General features: G+C 55.3%; 1 protein-coding gene across 3 annotated transcripts in view; it reads right to left on the reverse strand.

Moving 5' to 3' along the window:
- The window catches only part of LOC140428135 (histone-lysine N-methyltransferase SETDB2-like), a 206,083-nt gene that overhangs the window by 65,501 nt on the left and 122,379 nt on the right, over positions 1-18,203 (reverse strand). For all 3 annotated transcript variants that reach the window (XM_072514236.1, XM_072514235.1, XM_072514237.1), the window contains one exon: positions 7,191-7,443. In XM_072514236.1, coding sequence (XP_072370337.1) covers positions 7,191-7,443 — 253 coding nt within the window. The remainder of the gene's footprint in view (positions 1-7,190; positions 7,444-18,203) is intronic.

Raw genomic sequence — 18,203 nt, forward strand, 5'->3', positions numbered from 1 at the left:
AAATCTCACCCCATTACCAACTTTCCCGCCTCCAGGTCCGGGATACGTCCCAACATACGCCTCATAAAATTTGCATCATCCCAGTTCGGGGCATATACGTTCACCAGAACCACCGCCTCCCCTTGCAATCTGCCACTCACCATCACATATCTACCGCCACTATGGTCTTTGCCTCAAACAGTACCCGTTTCCCCACCAAGATAGCCACCACCCTGTTCTTCGCATCCAAACCCGAATGAAACACCTGCCCCACCCATCCTTTACGTAGCCTGACCTGGTCTATCAGTTTTAGATGCGTCTCCTGCAACATAACCACATCTGCCTTTAATTTCTTTAGGTGTGCGAGTACCCGTGCCCTTTTAATCGGCCCGTTCAGCCCTCTCACGTTCCACGTGATCAGCCGGGTTGGGGGACTCTTTACCGCCCCCCCCCCCCCTTGTCGACTAGCCATCCCCTTTTTTAACCCAGCTCCTCACTCGGTTCCCACGTACCCGTGTATCCCCCCGACGGCACCCTCCCACCTCGACCACCCCATCCCATAACAGCTCCCCCTTCTCCTTAGCAGCAGCACCCCAGTTAACCCCCCCCTTTCCCCCCCCCCCTCCGTTAGATCCCTTCCTAGCGTAGTTGCACCGCCCATGTTGCTCCCAGAAGTCAGCGAACTCTGGCTGACCTCTGCTTCCCCCCTTGTCCTCGGCCCCCACTGTGCGAGGCCCCCTCCTTCCTGCGTCCCTGTTCCCGCCATAATTACCATAGCGCGGGAACAAAGCCCGCGTTTCCCACTTGGCCCCGCCCCTAATGACCGGCGCCCACAGTTCCACATACACTCTTCCCCCCCCCCCACCCCCAACATGTGGAAGAGAGAAAAGTTACAGGATCGCAAGATTAACAAACTGAAAAATCATCCCCCCTCCCCCTTTTTCCCTCGCCCCACATAATCACCCCACCACTTTGTCCCAAAAGTTCTTTCTCTCGGCAGACTATTCCAGCTTCTCGTCCACAATGAATGTCCACGCCTCTTCTGCCGTCTCAAAGTAGTGGTGCTTCCCTTGGTGTGTGACCCACAATCTCGCCGGTTGTAACATTCCAAACTGGATCTTCTTTTTGTGAAGCACCGCCTTAGCCCGATTAAAACTTGCTCTCCTTCTCGCCACCTCCGCACTCCAATCCTGGTATACGCGGATCACCGCGTTCTCCCACCTGCAGCTCCGAGTTTTCTTCGCCCATCTTAGGACCATCTCTCTGTCATTATAGCGGTAAAACCTCACCACTATGGCTCGAGGTATTTCTCCTGCCCTTGGTCTTCGCGCCATAACTCGATAAGCTCCCTCCACCTCCAAAGGGCCCGTCGGGGCCTCCGATCCCATTCGCGAGTGAAGCATCGTGCTCACATTTGTCCCGACGTCCGCCCCTTCTACGCCTTCGGGAAGACCCAGAACCCTTAAATTCTTCCTCCTCGAATTATTCTCCAGTACTTCCAGCCTTTCCACACACCTTTTGTGCTGCGCCTCGTGCGTCTCTGTCTTCACCACCAGGCCCTGTATTTTATCTTAGTTTTCAGCAGCCTTTGCCTTCACGACCCGAAGCTCCTGCTCTTGGGTCTTCTGCTCCTCCTTTAGCCCTTCAATCGCCTGTAATATCGGGGCCAACAACTCCTTCTTCAATTCCTTTTTCAGCTCTTCCACACAGCGCCGCAGGAACTCTTGTTGGTCTGGGCCCCATAACAAACGGCCACCTTCCGACGCCATCTTGCTTTGAGCTTGCCTTCCTTGCCGCTGCTCCAGAGGATCCTCCGCAATCCGGCTGCTATCCTCTCCTTTATCCATGCGTATCCGGGGGGATTCCCTTCTAGTTTACCGCACAGTGTTTTTGGCCGTTTAAATTGCTGTTGGGGCTCCTATTAAGAGCCCAAAAGTCCGTTCCACCGGGAGCTGCCGAAACGTGCGACTTAGCTGGTCATCGCCGCACCCGGAAGTCCCATAGGTTTCCTTTTTAACGTGAGGCAAACACTCCTCCAACTAAACATCCTTTGCCTTGACAACTTGTGAATTTCTCATTTCCCCAGTTTCTATCCTTCACAGGTTGAAACTGATGTCGGAAACCAGACTCTGCTTTGTGAACCAATTCAAAATTATCTGCTATTTCTGCTGCCAGTATAGCAGCTTTAACTCTTTGCTCTTGCACACAAGTTCTCACTACGGCAACAAGTGAATCTTTAAATTTCTCCAAAATAATTGTTTCCTGAAGAGCGTCATATGTTTGGTCTATTTTTACTGCTCTTATCCACCTATCAAAATTATTTTGTTTAATTCTTTCGAATTCTATATATTCTGACCTGGTTCTTTCCTTAGATTTATAAACTTTTGTCTGTAGGCTTTTGGCACTAGTTCATATGCAATGTATTTTCCTCATCTGATCATAATCCCCAGATATTTCCCCTGATAGCAATGCAAACCACTTCATTAGCTCTACCTTCCAACTTTGTTTGAATCAACACTACCCACATGGCCTTTGGCCAATTCAATTGCTTAGCCACTTACTCAAATTAGGTAAAAACAGGGTTCCACATCTTCTCATCAAATCTTGGCAGTGCTTGAATATATTTAAATACATCCCTACTAAGCTTTTGACTAGGAAGTGTTTCGCCTTCCTCAGCTTCTGCCTTTAACTCAAACATTTTGACATTTATGTTCTGTTGCAGTTCCAGTTTCCGAAATTCAAATCCTGTCCTTGGGCGAAATTCTCCCCGCCGGGTCGGAGAATCGCCGGGGGCTGGCGTGAACCCCGCCGGTTGCCGAAGTCTCCGGCACCGGAGATTCGGCGGGGGCGGGAATCACGCCGCGCCGGTTGGCGGGGCCCCCCCGCGCGATTCTCCGGCCCGGATGGGCCGAAGTCCCGCCGCTAAAATGCCTGTCCCGCCGGCGTAAATTAAACCACCTACCTTACCGGCGGGGCAAGGCGGCGCGGGCGGGCTCCGGGATCCTGGGGGGGGGGGGCGGGGCGATCTGGCCTCGGGGGGTGCCCCCACGGTGGCCTGGCCCGCGATCGGGGCCCACCGATCTGCGGGTGGGCCTGTGCCGTGGGGGCACTCTTTCCCTTCCGCCTCCGCCATGGTCTCCACCATGGCGGAGGCAGAAGAGACTCCCTCCACTGCGCATGCGTGGGAAGCTGTCAGCGGCCGCTGACGCTCCAGCGCATGCGCCGCGCCGAGATGTCATTTCTGCGCCAGATGGCGGGGCACCAAACGCCTTTTCCGCCAGCTGGCGGGGCGGAAATTCGTCCGGCGCCGACCGAGCCCCTCAAGGTTGGGGCTCGGCCCCCAAAGATGCGGAGCATTCCGCACCTTTGGGGCGGCGCGATGCCCGTCTGATTTGCGCCGTTTTGGGCGCCAGTCGGCGGACATCGCGCCGAATCCGGAGAATTTCACCCCTGATCATAGAACATAGAAAAATACAGCACAGAACAGGCCCTTCGGCCCACGATGTTGTGCCGAACCTTTGTCCTAGATTAATCATAGATTATCATAGAATTTACAGTGCAGAAGGAGGCCATTCGGCCCATTGAGTCTGCACCGGCTCTTGGAAAGAGCACCCTGCCCAAGGTCAACACCTCCACCCAACACTAAGGGCAATTTTGGACACTAAGGGCAATTTATCATGGCCAATCCACCTAACCTGTACATCTTTGGACTGTGGGAGGAAACCGGAGCACCCGGAGGAAACCCACGCACACACGGGGAGGATGTGCAGACTCCGCACAGACAGTGACCCAAGCCGGAATCGAACCTGGGACCCTGGAGCTGTGAAGCAATTGTGCTATCCACAATGCTACCGTGCCGCCCTTAAGAACAAATTAATCTACACTACATCATTCCACCGTAATCCATGTCTATATCCAATAGCTGCTTGAAGGTCCCTAATGTTTCCGACTCAACTACTTCCACAGGCAGTGCATTCCATGCCTCCATTACTCTCTGGGTAAAGCACCTACCTCTGATATCCCCCCTATATCTTCCACCATTCCCCTTAAATTTATGTCCCCTTGTAATGGTTTGTTCCACCCGGGGAAAAAGTCTCTGACTGTCTACTCTATCTATTCCCCTGATCATCTTATAAACCTCTATCAAGTCGCCCCTCATCCTTCTCCGTTCTAATGAGAAAAGGCCTAGCACCCTCAACCTTTCCTCGTAAGACCTACTCTCCATTCCAGGCAACATCCTGGTAAATCTCCTTTGCACCTTTTCCAAAGCTTCCAAATCCTTCCTAAAATGAGGCGACCAGAACTGTACACGGTACTACAAATGTGGCCGTACCAAAGTTTTGTACAGCTGCATCATCACCTCACGGCTCTTAAATTCAATCCCTCTGTTAATGAACACTAGCACACCATAGGCCTTCTTCACAGCTCTATCCACTTGAGTGGCAAGATGAATGAACATAGACCCCAAGATCTCTCTGCTCCTCCACATTGCCAAGAACTCTACCGTTAACCCTGTATTCCGCATTCATATTTGTCCTTCCAAAATGGACAACCTCACACTTTTCAGGGTTAAACTCCATCTGCCACTTCTCAGCACAGCTCTGCATCCTATCTATGTCTCTTTGCAGCCGACAACAGCCGTCCTCACTATCCACAACTCCACCAATCTTAGCCTTATCCAACTTATCCTTTGCTAATCTTTACATTTCTACCTCAAGCTCGCTCCTTTCCATTTTCTTTTGAAAAGGCCTCTCTCTTTCCTTTTCAACCCTCTCACTCCTTTTCTTCTATTTCCAATTTCTTCAGTTCGAGTTATTTCTGTTTATCTTTTTCCTGCATTTCTAATTGCTTCATTTGTAATTGGATTTTAGCTCATTTTAATGATTCGGGTTGTGTCTCTGGTAAATTCAATTTGTTTGTATTATCTATACCTTCCTCACCCTTTCAGACAAGGTTAACTTCCGCCAAACCCCAAAGTTTTGTATTAGTGGCCCGTTCTAAATTGGCATGAGTAACCTCTTCCACACCCAGGAAACCCTTTGCACCAGAAAGAACCATCTCCAGTCGCTCCCTATTTAAACTTCAAAACCTGAAAGAAAGCAACCATTCCACACACTCACTGGGCGAAATTCTCCGGTATCGGCGCGATGTCCGCCAACCGGCGCCAAAAACAGCGAAAATCAGTCCGGCATCGCGCCGCCCCTCAGGTGTGGAATCCTCCGCATCTTGGGGGGCTGAGCCCTAACCTTGAGGGGCTAGGCCCGCGCCGGACTGATTTCCGCCCCGCCAGCTGGCGGAAAAGGCCTTTGGTGCCCCGCCAGCTGGCGCGGAAATGACATTGCCAGGCGGCGTATGCACGGGAGCGTTAGTGGCCGCTCACGGCATCCCCGCGCATGCGGTGTGGAGGGAGTCTCTTCTGCCTCCGCCATGGTGGAGACCGTGGTGAAGGCGGAAGGAAAAGAGTGCCCCCATGGCACAGGCCTGCCCGCGGATCGGTGGGCCCCGATCGCGGGCCAGGCCACCGTGGTGGCACCCCCCGGGGCCAGATCGCCCCGCGCCACCCCCAGGACCCCGGAGCCCGCCCGCGCCGCCTTGTCCCGCCGGTAAGAGAGGTGGTTTAATCCACGCCGGCGGGACAGGCATTCTAGCAGCGGGACCCCGGTGGCCCGCCAACCGGCGCGGCGCGATTCCCGCCCCCGCCGAATCTCCGGTGCCGGAGAATTCGGCAACCGGCGGGGGCGGGATTCACACCAGCCCACGGCGATTCTCCGACCCGGCCGGGGGCGGGGGGGGGGGTCGGAGAATCTCGCCCACTGTCTTTACCATGGAATCATAGACTTTACAGTGCAGAAGGAGATCGTTCGGCCCATCGAGTCTGTACTGACCCTTGGAAAAAGCACCACATTATCCCGTAACCCAGTAACCCTTGCCTAACCTACTTGGACACTATGGGCAATTTATCATGGCCAGTTCACCTAACCTGCACATCGTTGGACTGTGGGAGAAAACCGAAGCACCCGGAGGAAGCCCATGCAGATACAGGGAGAACGTGCAGACTCCGCACAGACAGTGAACCCAAGCCGGGAATCAAATCTGGGACCCTGGAACTGTGAAGCAACTGTGCTAACCACTGTGCTACCATGGTGCCCAAAGTTTAAATTCAATAATCCTAAACCAAACAAGGAATTATACTTTGAAATCCCAGACGAGGCCTCAATTGTATTACAGTCCCAGACCAGATCCCAACAGTGGCTAGGATCCTGGACAGAAACCCCAATATTTTATTTTAATTTTGTAAAACTGTGAGGACAGGAGTGATTATATGATGAAATAGGGATTACAGTATGTTAAAAAAACGTTATTACTAACACAGTATTAAAATCTTATACATCACACCAGAAAGTAACTTACAATTACCCCTTACACAATACTACTCAATACAGTGAATACAATACCCTAAATTACCATCTTTATTTCTACTTAAACAACAAAAAAAAAATCTCAGCTCTCAATCCACTGTAACTACCAATGGCATATAGGAATACTTGCTTTCCTGAGATATTATCTATGATAGAATACATCTGAAATTCCCACATTAATCACACTGCCTACAGCATTTCAGTTCATGGTGACACAGTCCCTGCCTACAGCATCTCAGTTAACACCGACAGCCTTTCTCCTCCCCCATAAAGCATAACTGTCCACTCACTCCTCTCTTCTCCTCCCAAAGCAGTATTTCCTCCTTCTGCTACTTTTCCCCTTCTCATCTCTCTCACCTTCATTACTATCCATTTCCCTTTTAATCACTAATCATTTTGCTCCATCCATTAAATGGCAATGGTACCCAAATGCAAGACTGGACCATACCTGTATATCCTCAGCATCAATCCCTGAACGATGTCACTAATGGATGGAATCCTGGCTTCTGTATGCTGCAGGTATGAGCTCCAATCAACATGAGTGCTGCCTGATGCATGCATTCATATATCTACATATACATTTAATCACACAAGGACAGGCATAGGTCAGTTAGCCTCTGACCTATTCTGCCCTTCAGTTAAATCATGGCTAATCTGCATCTTAACTCAATTTACCTGCCTTGGAAGCATAACCTTGAACACCTTTGATAAATTTTATGATAGGCAATCTCGGTCTTGGAATTTTAATAGATTCGACTTCAAGAGTTTTCTGATTTTTGACCTGAAGCTTACCTGGATAATTTTGTACTTCCTTCTTGAGTTAAGGATAACATTTTAATTAAAGATGTTGTTTCTTCCCCTTTCACATCTGTTTCCGCCTCTTCCATTGCATCTATTAGTTCAACATCTGAGTCCAAACAGGATCCTTTTCTCTCCATCCTGATGGAAGGTTCTATTGTTTTGCTGCTTCCCACACCAATATCGCAATTAACAGTTTTATTGTGTCCCTGATTCTCCACTCCATTTACAATACGTAGTACTCTCCCTGAAACAAAAACAAATTGAAGCCATTATTTTTGTTTATATTTTAGCAAAGGCTGCCTGCCACCAGCAAGTACAATTTATGCATGTAATATGTTCAGGTTCAGTCCTCGATGTGTACTGGGCTAAGGAATGTGTGCAAAAAGATGACAGGTGGAGCATTACATTTGCCCTCAGATCCCTCAGCAAGGCAAGGGGAAAAGAAAAATCAGCGTGATTCTCATTCTTCAACACGTTTCAGCTGCTGAAGTGCATCCATATACTGTCAAGCCAGGATTGAAGTCAGAGTTGTGGGACTGGAAGATCTGAAGCCTCTAATTCTGTAATTTTGCATTTTATTTTGTTTTGCTCTTGATTTTCAGAGAATAGTTCTCATAGAATTTACAGTGCAGAAGGAGGCCATTCGGCCCATCGAGTCTGCACTGGCCCTTGGAAAGAGCACCCCACCCAATCCCATACCTCCACCCTATCCCCACACCTCCACCATATCCCCATTACCCCACCTAACCTTCTTGGACACTAAGGGCAATTTAGCATAGCCAATCCACCTAACCTAAACCTGCACATCTTTGGACTGTGGGAGGAAACCCACACAGTGGGATTTTAAGCCCATAGTGAATATTTAAAATAATTTTGTATTAAATTTTACTTGGTAGACATTGATTTTAACCCAACTATGATTGTGTTTTGATTAATTAATCAATAATAATCAGTAGTGACGTGTTTTCTCACACCTTGGGCGAAATTCTCCGTTATCGGCGGAAACTCCGCCGATCGGCGCAAAAAACGGCGCAAATCCCACTTGCGTCACGTCATAAAAATGGGACGATAGTCTGCGGCCCGAAATGGGCTAGCAGCGACGTAACGGGATCCGCGCTTGCGCAGTGGTTCACGCCGTGCAGCGTCATACGCGCTGCACGGCGTGACGGCTCATAAGGCCGCGCAGCTCCCCCCCACCCGACCGGAACAGCCGACCGCAACACCCGACTTGATGGCTGGCCGTCGCTCAGCCCCGAGGTTCGAGTCACGCGATGTGGAGGCGCTCCTGGATGCGGTGGAGCAGAGGAGGGACGCCCTGTATCCCGGGCACGGCCGCAGAGTTGCCCCACGCCACAGCCGGCGTCTGTGGAGGGAGGTGGCAGAGGCCGTCACCGCTGTGGCCCTAACACCACGGACAGGCACCCAGTGCCACAAGAAGGTGAACGACCTCGTCAGAGCAGGCAGGGTGAGCCTCCCCCATATCCCCGCTCCCCCAAATCCCCCCCTCCCCCATATCCCCAAGTGAATCCAGCCCTAACCTTAACCTCTGCAATGCACGCGCAACCGATGGCGTGCATTCATATACCTGCCTAACACTGTTGCCTTTTACCCCTGCCACCACCCCCCCCCCCCCCCCCACAGGAGAAGCGCGCACACAACACCAGGGAGCATGTGAGGACTGGAGGAGGGCCCGCTGATGATAGGCCACTGACCGTACACGAGGAAAGGGCCCTGGAACTGGCTGGCGGACCTGAGGACCGGAAGGTTGCTGATGCAGAGGTCGGGGCCCCACGAGCAAGTGAGCCACCAACAGCCCGTCCCCATATCCCCCCTCCCCTATATCCCCCTCTCCCGTATCACCTGATCACTGCCTGATGTCTAACCATGCATGCTTCATTGTGTATCGCAGGACCAAACGTCCAGGCACCCATCCCCGCAGATGCAGACCGCCCGCAGGATGCCCCTCGGAGACCACGGGAGACGGAGAGACCCGCACCCTCCAGCATGCGACGCCCGCAGGATGCCCCTCGGAGACCACGGGAGACGGAGAGACCCGCACCCTCCAGCATGCGACGCCCGCAGGATGCCCCTCGGAGACCACGGGAGACGGAGAGACCCGGACCCTCCAGCATGCGACGCCCGCAGGATGCCTCTCGCACACCACGGGAGACGGAGAGACCCGGACCCTCCAGCATGCGACGCCCGCAGGATGCCTCTCGCACACCACGGGAGACGGAGAGACCTGGAGCAACAGGGAGACGACACCCCCGTCACGTGCGGGAGCGACCACCCAGCGATGAGGGGGGCAGCCACAGGCCCCCGTCACATCCGAGCCAGGACACCACTACCCAGGACACCACTATCCAGGACACCCCTACCCGGGACACCACTACCCAGGACACCCCTACCCGGGACACCACTACCCGGGACACCACTACCCGGGACAGCACTACCCGGGACAGCACTACCCGGGACAGCACTACCCAGGACACCCCTACCCGGGAAGACGAAATACCGGACAGTGACTCAGAGTGGATGGGTGGAGACGAACCCCCACCCCAAAGTGCCATGGACTCAGAGTGGGACGAAGAGCACGACACAACGCCACTGCTGTCACCAACACCCTCCACCATCGCAGAAACACTCACCACGGTTGGGCACTTTAGTGATGAGGCATCTGGTACACTCACTGGTGCGCACAACACAGCCGTCCCGGTACAGCAGGTGGAGGTAGGAGCAGCAGAGGGACCGGGCGGTCGGAGGGCAGCCCAGGCCAAGCGAACATCTGCCGCCCAGATGGATCCCGGGTTCCTGCAGTTACCACACCCACACATAGATCCGATGCAACCACCGACACGGAGACGAGCGAATAGGGTGACGGGTGGCTTGCGGCGGCTGCGGTCGCAGGTGGAGGAGTCCACCCGCGTCCAGGAGCTGGGAGTGGTCCCGGTCATGCGTGCCGCCCAGGCTGACACCGCACGGGTGGCGTCCGCGGTGGAGGCAATGGGTGCGACGGTGTCAGACATGGGGAACGGTTTGCGAGGCCTGGGGCCTTCCGTGCAGGCGGCGTCTGTGGCCCAGGAAATGGCTGCCCTCTCACAGGAGGCCATGAGCCAGTGCCAGCGCCAGATGGCAGAGGCGCTCAACGCCATAGCCCAGTCTCAGCAGGCCATGGCCCAGTCTCAGCAGGCCATGGCCCAGTCTCAGCAGGCCATAGCCCAGTCTCTGCAGGCCATGGCCCAGTCTCTGCAGGCCATGGCCCAGTCTCAGCAGGCCATCGCTGAGGGCATCGGCGCCAGTGGCCATGTGCGAGCTGGCGTCGCACTGTCGCAGACAGGGTTCGACAACCCCCTGGGCTCCATGGCTGCAAACCTGCAGACCCCTGTCGATACCAGCACGGGCCTCCAGGACTGGCAGCGCCAGATGTCGGGGGCGCGTCGGATGGCCAGTCCGTTCGCATCCCCCACCCATGTAGAGGCCTGGGGGCCATCGGGCACCCCGAGGGAGGAGGAGGTGGTGTGGTCCGTCCCGGCTCCCTCTGTAGGGGAGGTCCCGGTACACCGCGACACCTCGGACTCCCCCCCTTCCGTCCCAGGTGCATCGGGTGGGCAACGGGCAGGACAGGCTGGCAGCTCGCCATCCCAGTCGCCCGGGCCGCAGCCTGGCCCATCTAGGCCAGGACGCCCCAGGAAACGGCCGCCAAAGGGATCCAGTGTCAGAGGGCAGGAATCACAGGAGTCCACCTCCAGTTCTGCTGTACCGTCTGGGGAACCACGTAGACGTAGTCAAAGGGCCCGTAAGGCTAAACAATTAGACACTGAGTAAGTTGGCACGGGTGCAGGGCACAGATGAGTTTTAGGCGCTAGGGCACGTGCATGAACTCCTTTGGTTATTAAAGTCAATGTTACACCTACCGAAGCTGCCTTTGTGCTCTGTCCAAAGTGTGCGGGGGTGTCATGTACGTTGAGCGCAAGTGTGTGTGTGAGGGGTGGTCTTACCTCAGCCCCAGGTGAGTCTGCCCCCTTCCCCCTGGGCCGCCATCAACATCCCCCGGGCAGAGGACGGGACCGTGCGCTGCAGTGTCACAGCCGCATGCAGGGATGGTCCGGGTGGATGGTGGTACTGTGGCCATGGGTCAGACATAGTCCAACGATGTAGAGCCAGGAGCTCATCGGAGGCGGGTTGTCATCATTCTCCATGGCCTGCGATAGACACGCGTCCACCCGCAACTGGGTGAGCCCGGCCCGTTGTGCCGCCGGTGGATCGGCAATTGGGGGTGGGGGGGTGGTGTGCATGCGGGTGGGGTGTGTGGGGTTGGGGAGGGGGGTGAGGGTGCTGGGTGGGTGGATGGGTGGGGGGTGTGGGTGGTCGGCTGTTGTCATGGTGTGCGGTCTGTGGCCATACTACCCGATTCCCACGCCCATCTAGTCAGTGAAGCGGGCGTCTATCAGTCTGTCCCGTGCCCGCTGGGCCAGCCGGTAACGGTGGACAGCCACCCGTCTGTGTCTACCCCGTCTGCCCTGACCATTGCCCCCATCCCCCTCATCTGGGGAGGACTGGGCCTCTTCCTGCTGCTCCTCCACTCCGCCCTCCTCTGCCTGCGGCACATCGCCCCTCTGCTGGGCTATGTTGTGCAGGACGCAGCACACCACAATGATGCGGCCGACCCTATCTGACCGATACTGGAGGGCGCCCCCAGAGAGGTCCAGGCACCTGAAACGCATCTTCAGCACGCCAAAGCACCTTTCGATCACTCCCCTTGTCGCTACATGGGCATGATTGTAGCGGTTCTCCGCCTCATTGCGTGGCATCCGTATAGGCGTCATCAGCCACGATCGCAATGGGTAGCCCCTGTCGCCCAGCAACCAGCCCCTCAGCCGGGGATGGCGTCCCTCGTACATGCCGGGGATGGATGACCGCGACAACACGAATGAGTCGTGTACACTGCCTGGGTGACGGGCGCAGACGTGCAGGATCATCATGCGGTGGTCGCAGACCACCTGTACGTTCATCGAATAGGTCCCCTTCCTATTAGTGAACACGGCCCTGTTATCTGCAGGTGGCCGCACGGCGACGTGCATCCCATCGATCGCGCCCTGGACCATGGGGAACCCGGCAATGGCAGAGAAGCCCACGGCCCGGGCATCTTGGCTGGCCCGGTCCACGGGGAAGCGGATGTAGCGGTGCGCCATGGCATAAAGGGCATCTGTCACTGCCCGGATGCACCGATGTCTGCGATATGCCGGACAGGTCCCCACTCGGTGCCTGGAATGACCCCGTTGCATAAAAGTTCAGGGCCACCGTAACCTTGACGGACACGGGGAGAGGGTGTCCCCCGCCAGTGCCACGCGGTGACAGGTGTGCCAGCAGGTGGCAGATGTGTGCCACGGTTTCCCGGCTCATCCGGAGTCTCCTCCTGCATTCCCGGTCCGTGAGGTCCTGGTATGACTGCCGGGGCCGGTACACACGGGGCGCCCTCGGGTGCCTCCGTTGCCGTGGGGCCGCGAAGTCCTCCTGCCCCTCCTCGTCCTGTCGGTCAGGTGTCCCTCCAGCCTGGGCGGCTGCCGCCTGCCCCTCTGCGGCAGCCTGCGCCGCCTCTCTGGCACGCTCCTCCTCCTCCTCCTCCTCATCCAGGGCAACATAGACATGAGCGGCTGCCACCACGGCGGCCAACATCGCTGGATGGTCTGAAAACATGACGGCCTGGTGGGGGGGAGGGGAACGACGACATGTCATCATTGCCCATATCCCCTCCTCCCCCCAGCCAGGTGGCATGGACCGCATGGGTCCAACTGTTGGAGGCTGGCACCTGGCCAGGTGGACCAACTCATTTGCCCTCCCATCACCCACCCCGGCACGGCCCCCTCCCCAACCTCCACCCCAGCACGGACCCCCACCCCCAACCTCCACCCCGACACGGACCCCCTCCCCAACCTCCACCCCGGCACGGACCCCCTCCCCAACCTCCACCCCGGCACGGACCCCCTCCCCAACCCCCAACCTCCACCCCAGCACGGACCCCCCCAACCTCCACCCCGGCACGGCCCCCTCCCCAACCCCCAACCTCCACCCCAGCACGGACCCCCCCCAACCTCCACCCCGGCACGGACCCCCTCCCCAACCCCCAACCTCCACCCCAGCACGGACCCCCCCCCCAACCTCCACCCCGGCACGGACCCCCTCCCCAACCTCCACCCCGGCACGGACCCCCCCCCCAACCTCCACCCCGGCACGGACCCCCTCCCCAACCTCCACCCCGGCACGGACCCTCTCCCCAACCTCCACACCGGCACGGACCCCCTCCCCAACCTTCACCCCAGCACGGACCCCCCCCCAACCTCCACCCCGGCACGGCCCCCTCCCCAACCCCCAACCTCCACCCCAGCACGGACCCCCCCCAACCTCCACCCCGGCACGGACCCCATCCCCAACCTCCACCCCAGCACGGACCCCCCCCAACCTCCACCCCGGCACGGACCCCCTCCCCAACCTCCACCCCGGCACGGACCCCCCCCCCAACCTCCACCCCGGCACGGACCCCCTCCCCAACCTCCACCCCGGCACGGACCCCCTCCCCAACCTCCACACCGGCACGGACCCCCTCCCCAACCCCCAACCTCCACCCCAGCACGGACCCCCCCCCAACCTCCACCCCGGCACGGACCCCCTCCACAACCCCCAACCTCCACCCCAGCACGGACCCCCCCCCCAACCTCCACCCCGGCACGGACCCCCCCCCCAACCTCCACCCCGGCACGGACCCCCTCCCCAACCCCCAACCTCCACCCGAGCACGGACCCCCCCCCAACCTCCACCCCGGCACGGACCCCCCCCAACCTCCACCCCGGCACGGACCCCGCCCCCAACCTCCACCCCGGCACGGACCCCCTCCCGGCACTCCCCCGGAGCCCAGCCTACTCTAACCACCCCCCCCCCCGCCGCACACACACACAAGCCGAGACACACCTCTCCTCAGGCAATCAGTCTGCGGCCACGCCATTTCCTGCCCAGAGCCAACCCCCCAGGCCGTCACTCACCTCCTCGCTGGTCGGCGTGAGCCTGGAGCACCGGGTCACGCCGATGAAAAGGAGGTTTGATTCACGTCGACGTGAACGGTCATCACGTCGACGGGTCTTCGGCCCATCCAGAAGGGAGAATATCGGCAGGCCGAAAATCGGCTGCCTTGCGCAGACCCGTGACATTCTCCGCGGCAGCGGCGCCATTAACGCCCCGCCGACTTTTCTCCCTTCGGAGACTTCGGCGGGGGCGGGATTCACGGCGGCCAACGGCCATTCTCCGACCCGGCGGGGGGTCGGAGAATGACGCTCCTTATTTTTTTTCATACTGGCCATACACAGCTGGTCTTTAAGGCTACTGGCTAGGTTCGCTGGTCCCCCAGCCGCGTGCTTCTCGGCTCCGTGCCATTCGCTGGTGGTGAGATTCTCAAATCCCATTTAAGCCACCCCACGCTGTCAGGAAACCCGTGGGCGGGGGTGCGCTGTCAGTGGGAACAGAGAATCCCAACAGCCAGAGAATTCCGGCCTCCATCTTTGTTTTCCTTTATTCAAATCTGGAATAGTAAAATAAGTTTATTTTGGTCCTTTTTACTGATGCATTCAGTGACCCTTGGACTACAGGCCAGGACAACAAGTAACTTTATACAGGGTGGTCATTTCATATGAAATATCAGACAAAGTTTGATTAATGGACATAACACTTGAAGGATGGCAGATGGAAAGACAGCATCAAAAGACACACAAACAACTTGGATATTGTGAAGTCTTCATGGCCTTGCAGTGCCTGTGAGAAGAATTTATAAGAACTGAGACTTACTTTAGGAAAAGACTATACCAAAACCAGGAAGGCTAGAATGGAGCTAGAAATTTGGCTTAAAGGGATGCTGCTTCCAGGGCTCACTGCTGCAGCTGTAGTAGAATAGTCACCACTGAAGATGGGAGGAAGGGCTAGGAACGGAATGGCCGACCGTAGTGCCCACCCGACTTGATAGTGCATGTACCAATTTTGGGCCGCTGTCGTGAAACAGACCAAATTGGAGTTATTGTTTGTGCTTGAAAAAGATTGGGCTTTTGCCTGTCCTTCTCATATATTAAGTTCTTTTTCCTTTCAGTAAAGTTACTGCTCTTTCAAATTATATTTCATTATCAATTACAATTGTCGCATTATAATTATAATTCAATAACATTGTTCTTTTAATATATGACTTGTCATAGTTACTCCAACCCGTGGCATCCAGAGTATGGCTCTGAACCCAAGTGAGTCTCCGAAAGAGACTCTCACAACCCCTCCTTAGAGTCACATGTAAGTAGGATTAGTTAGGGGCAGTGGGTAAACGAGTTAGGATTTTCAGAATGTCACAATTTTTTTTCTGGTGTTAACTCACATATTTTGCATCTCGGCATGGTGTGATCGGATCTCGTGATTTCTGGGTTATGAGTTCTATACTATAACCACTATATATTCTTACTAGATTGAATTTATCATAAGAGCTAGGGCAATTCTTAGCCAAGAGGATGCTGATTTGGATGGGAAAATCTCAATCTACGTCTCAGACGTTTAGGTTATGCATAGGACGGTATAAATAAACGGGCCATTTAAATTACCTTTCAAAACTTCTAATTGTAACAATTTTATAAATTTCACCAGTGGTTTCACCTTCATAATTGTGCAAAAGCACATAAGTATCGAAACACCCACTATCCAGCCTAATGTTAGACACTCCATGCTCACAGTATGATGTAAAGTTGGTTCTTCGACTAGCTCAGTCCAGAAGACAAGAGTGAAAAGCAATTTTTCAGACACTAATTTTATGACATTAATTGGACCAGGTTTAAAATGTACTTCTCGGAGTACCATTTCAGTAATTTGGACATTCTGAATTCTCCCTCTGTGTACCCGAACAGGCGCCGGAATATGGCGACTAGGGGCTTTCCATAGCATCTTCATTGCAGTGTTAATGTAAGCCTACTTGTGACAATAAAGGTTATTATTATAAGTAAGAGCCACACCGGTCGCTGCGCCCAAAGCCCAAGGCAGGGGACCACCCCAGAGCAGTTATAGCTAAACTGCACCGGTACCAAGATAGGGAAACAATCCTGCGCTGGGCCAGGAAAAACAGAACCTGCAAATGGGAAGGACTCGCCATTAGAATTTATGAGGACATTGGGGCGGACCTAGCCAGGAGACGGGCCGAGTTTAATAGGGCGAAAGCAGCTCTTCACAAGAGCAAAGTGCGTTTTGGTATGCTGTACCCAGCAAACCTTTGGGTCACATACCAAGAAAGAGAATACTTCTTTACAGCCCCTGCCGAAGCAAACAAGTTTGTCGAAGAACACGGGATGGAAAACCACAAAACTTCTACGGACTTGGAGGTGGAGTTTAAATTTTTTTTTTTTTTAATTTTTCCAACAAAAATTTTCAACCAATTAAACCCCCCCTCCCGTAACAGAAAAGAGAAAGAGAAAAGAACAGAACAGAACATAAACATATCAATCAAACATATTACAGAACTTATACAATGGGTTTCTCCCGCACATAATAACCCTCCCATATGCTTTTTTACAAGTACCCCGAGGGAAAACCGCCTCCCCACCCGCCCAAATAACCCCCCCCCCCGAAAGAAAACACCCCCCTCCCCTCCCCTCCCCCCTCCCTCCCTGGGTTGCTGCTGTTGACCGACCTCATTCTAACGCTCTGCGAGATAGTTTAGGAACGGTTGCCACCGACTGAAGAACCCCTGCGCAGACCCTCTCAAGGCAAACATTATCCTATCCAGCTTAATGAACCCTGCCATGTCATTTATCCAGGTTTCCACACCAGGGGGCTTCACATCCTTCCACATTAGCAAGATCCTCCGCCGGGCTACCAGGGACGCAAAGGCCAGAATGCCGGCCTCTTTCGCCTCCTGCACTCACGGCTCGTCCGCCACCCCAAATATTGCCAGCCCCCAACTTGGCTTGACCTGGATCTTCACCACCTTGGGCATAGTCTTCTCGAAACCCCTTCAGAACCCATCTAGTGCCGGGCACGACCAGAACATGTGGGCATGATTCGCCGGGCTTCCCGAGCACCTCCCGCATCTGTCCTCCATCCCAAAGAACCTACTCAGCCTCGCCCCTGTCATATGTGCTCTGTGAATGACCTTAAACTGTATCAGGCTGAGCCTGGCACATGAGGAAGAGGAATTAACCCTACTCAGGGCATCAGCCCACATACCCTCTTCAATCTCCTCCCCCAACTCCTCCTCCCACTTGCCCTTCAACTCCTCTACCGAAGCCTCCCCCTCTTCTTTCATCTCTTGATATATTGCCAAAACCTTGCCTTCTCCGACCCACACACCCGAAATCACCCTGTCCTGAATCCCGTGTGCCGGGAGCAACGGGAATCCCCTCACCTGCCGCCTCACAAACGCCCTCACTTGCATGTACCTGAACGCATTTCCGGGGGGGTAACCCAAACTTCTCCTCCAGCGCCCCTAGGCTCGCAAACGTCCCGTCTATAAACAGGTCCCCCATCTGATCCCTGCCCGATGCCAGCTCCGAAACCCCCCGTCCATCCTTCCTGGGACAAACCGATGGTTCTCCCGGATCGGGGACCACACCGAGGCTCCCATCTCACCCCTATGTCGTCTCCACTGCCCCCAGATCTTTAGCGTTGCCGCCACCACCGGACTCGTGGTGTACCTTGTCGGCGAGAGCGGCAGCGGTGCCGTCACCAGCGCCCTCAGGCTCGTTCCTTTGCAGGACGCCACCTCCAACCTCTTCCATGCCGCCCCCTCTCCCTCTATTACCCACTTACGGATCATCGCCACGTTGGCTGCCCAATAATAGTCACCCAGATTCGGCAACGCCAGCCCTCCCTGTCCCGACTACGCTCCAGAAACCCCCTCCTTACCCTCGGGGTCTTGTTTGCCCACACAAAACACATGACGCTCCTACCTACCCGCTTAAAAAAGACCTTGGTAATCATAATAGGAAGGCACTGGAA

Source organism: Scyliorhinus torazame, chromosome 8, assembly GCF_047496885.1.
Source record: "Scyliorhinus torazame isolate Kashiwa2021f chromosome 8, sScyTor2.1, whole genome shotgun sequence".
Taxonomy (NCBI): domain Eukaryota; kingdom Metazoa; phylum Chordata; class Chondrichthyes; order Carcharhiniformes; family Scyliorhinidae; genus Scyliorhinus; species Scyliorhinus torazame.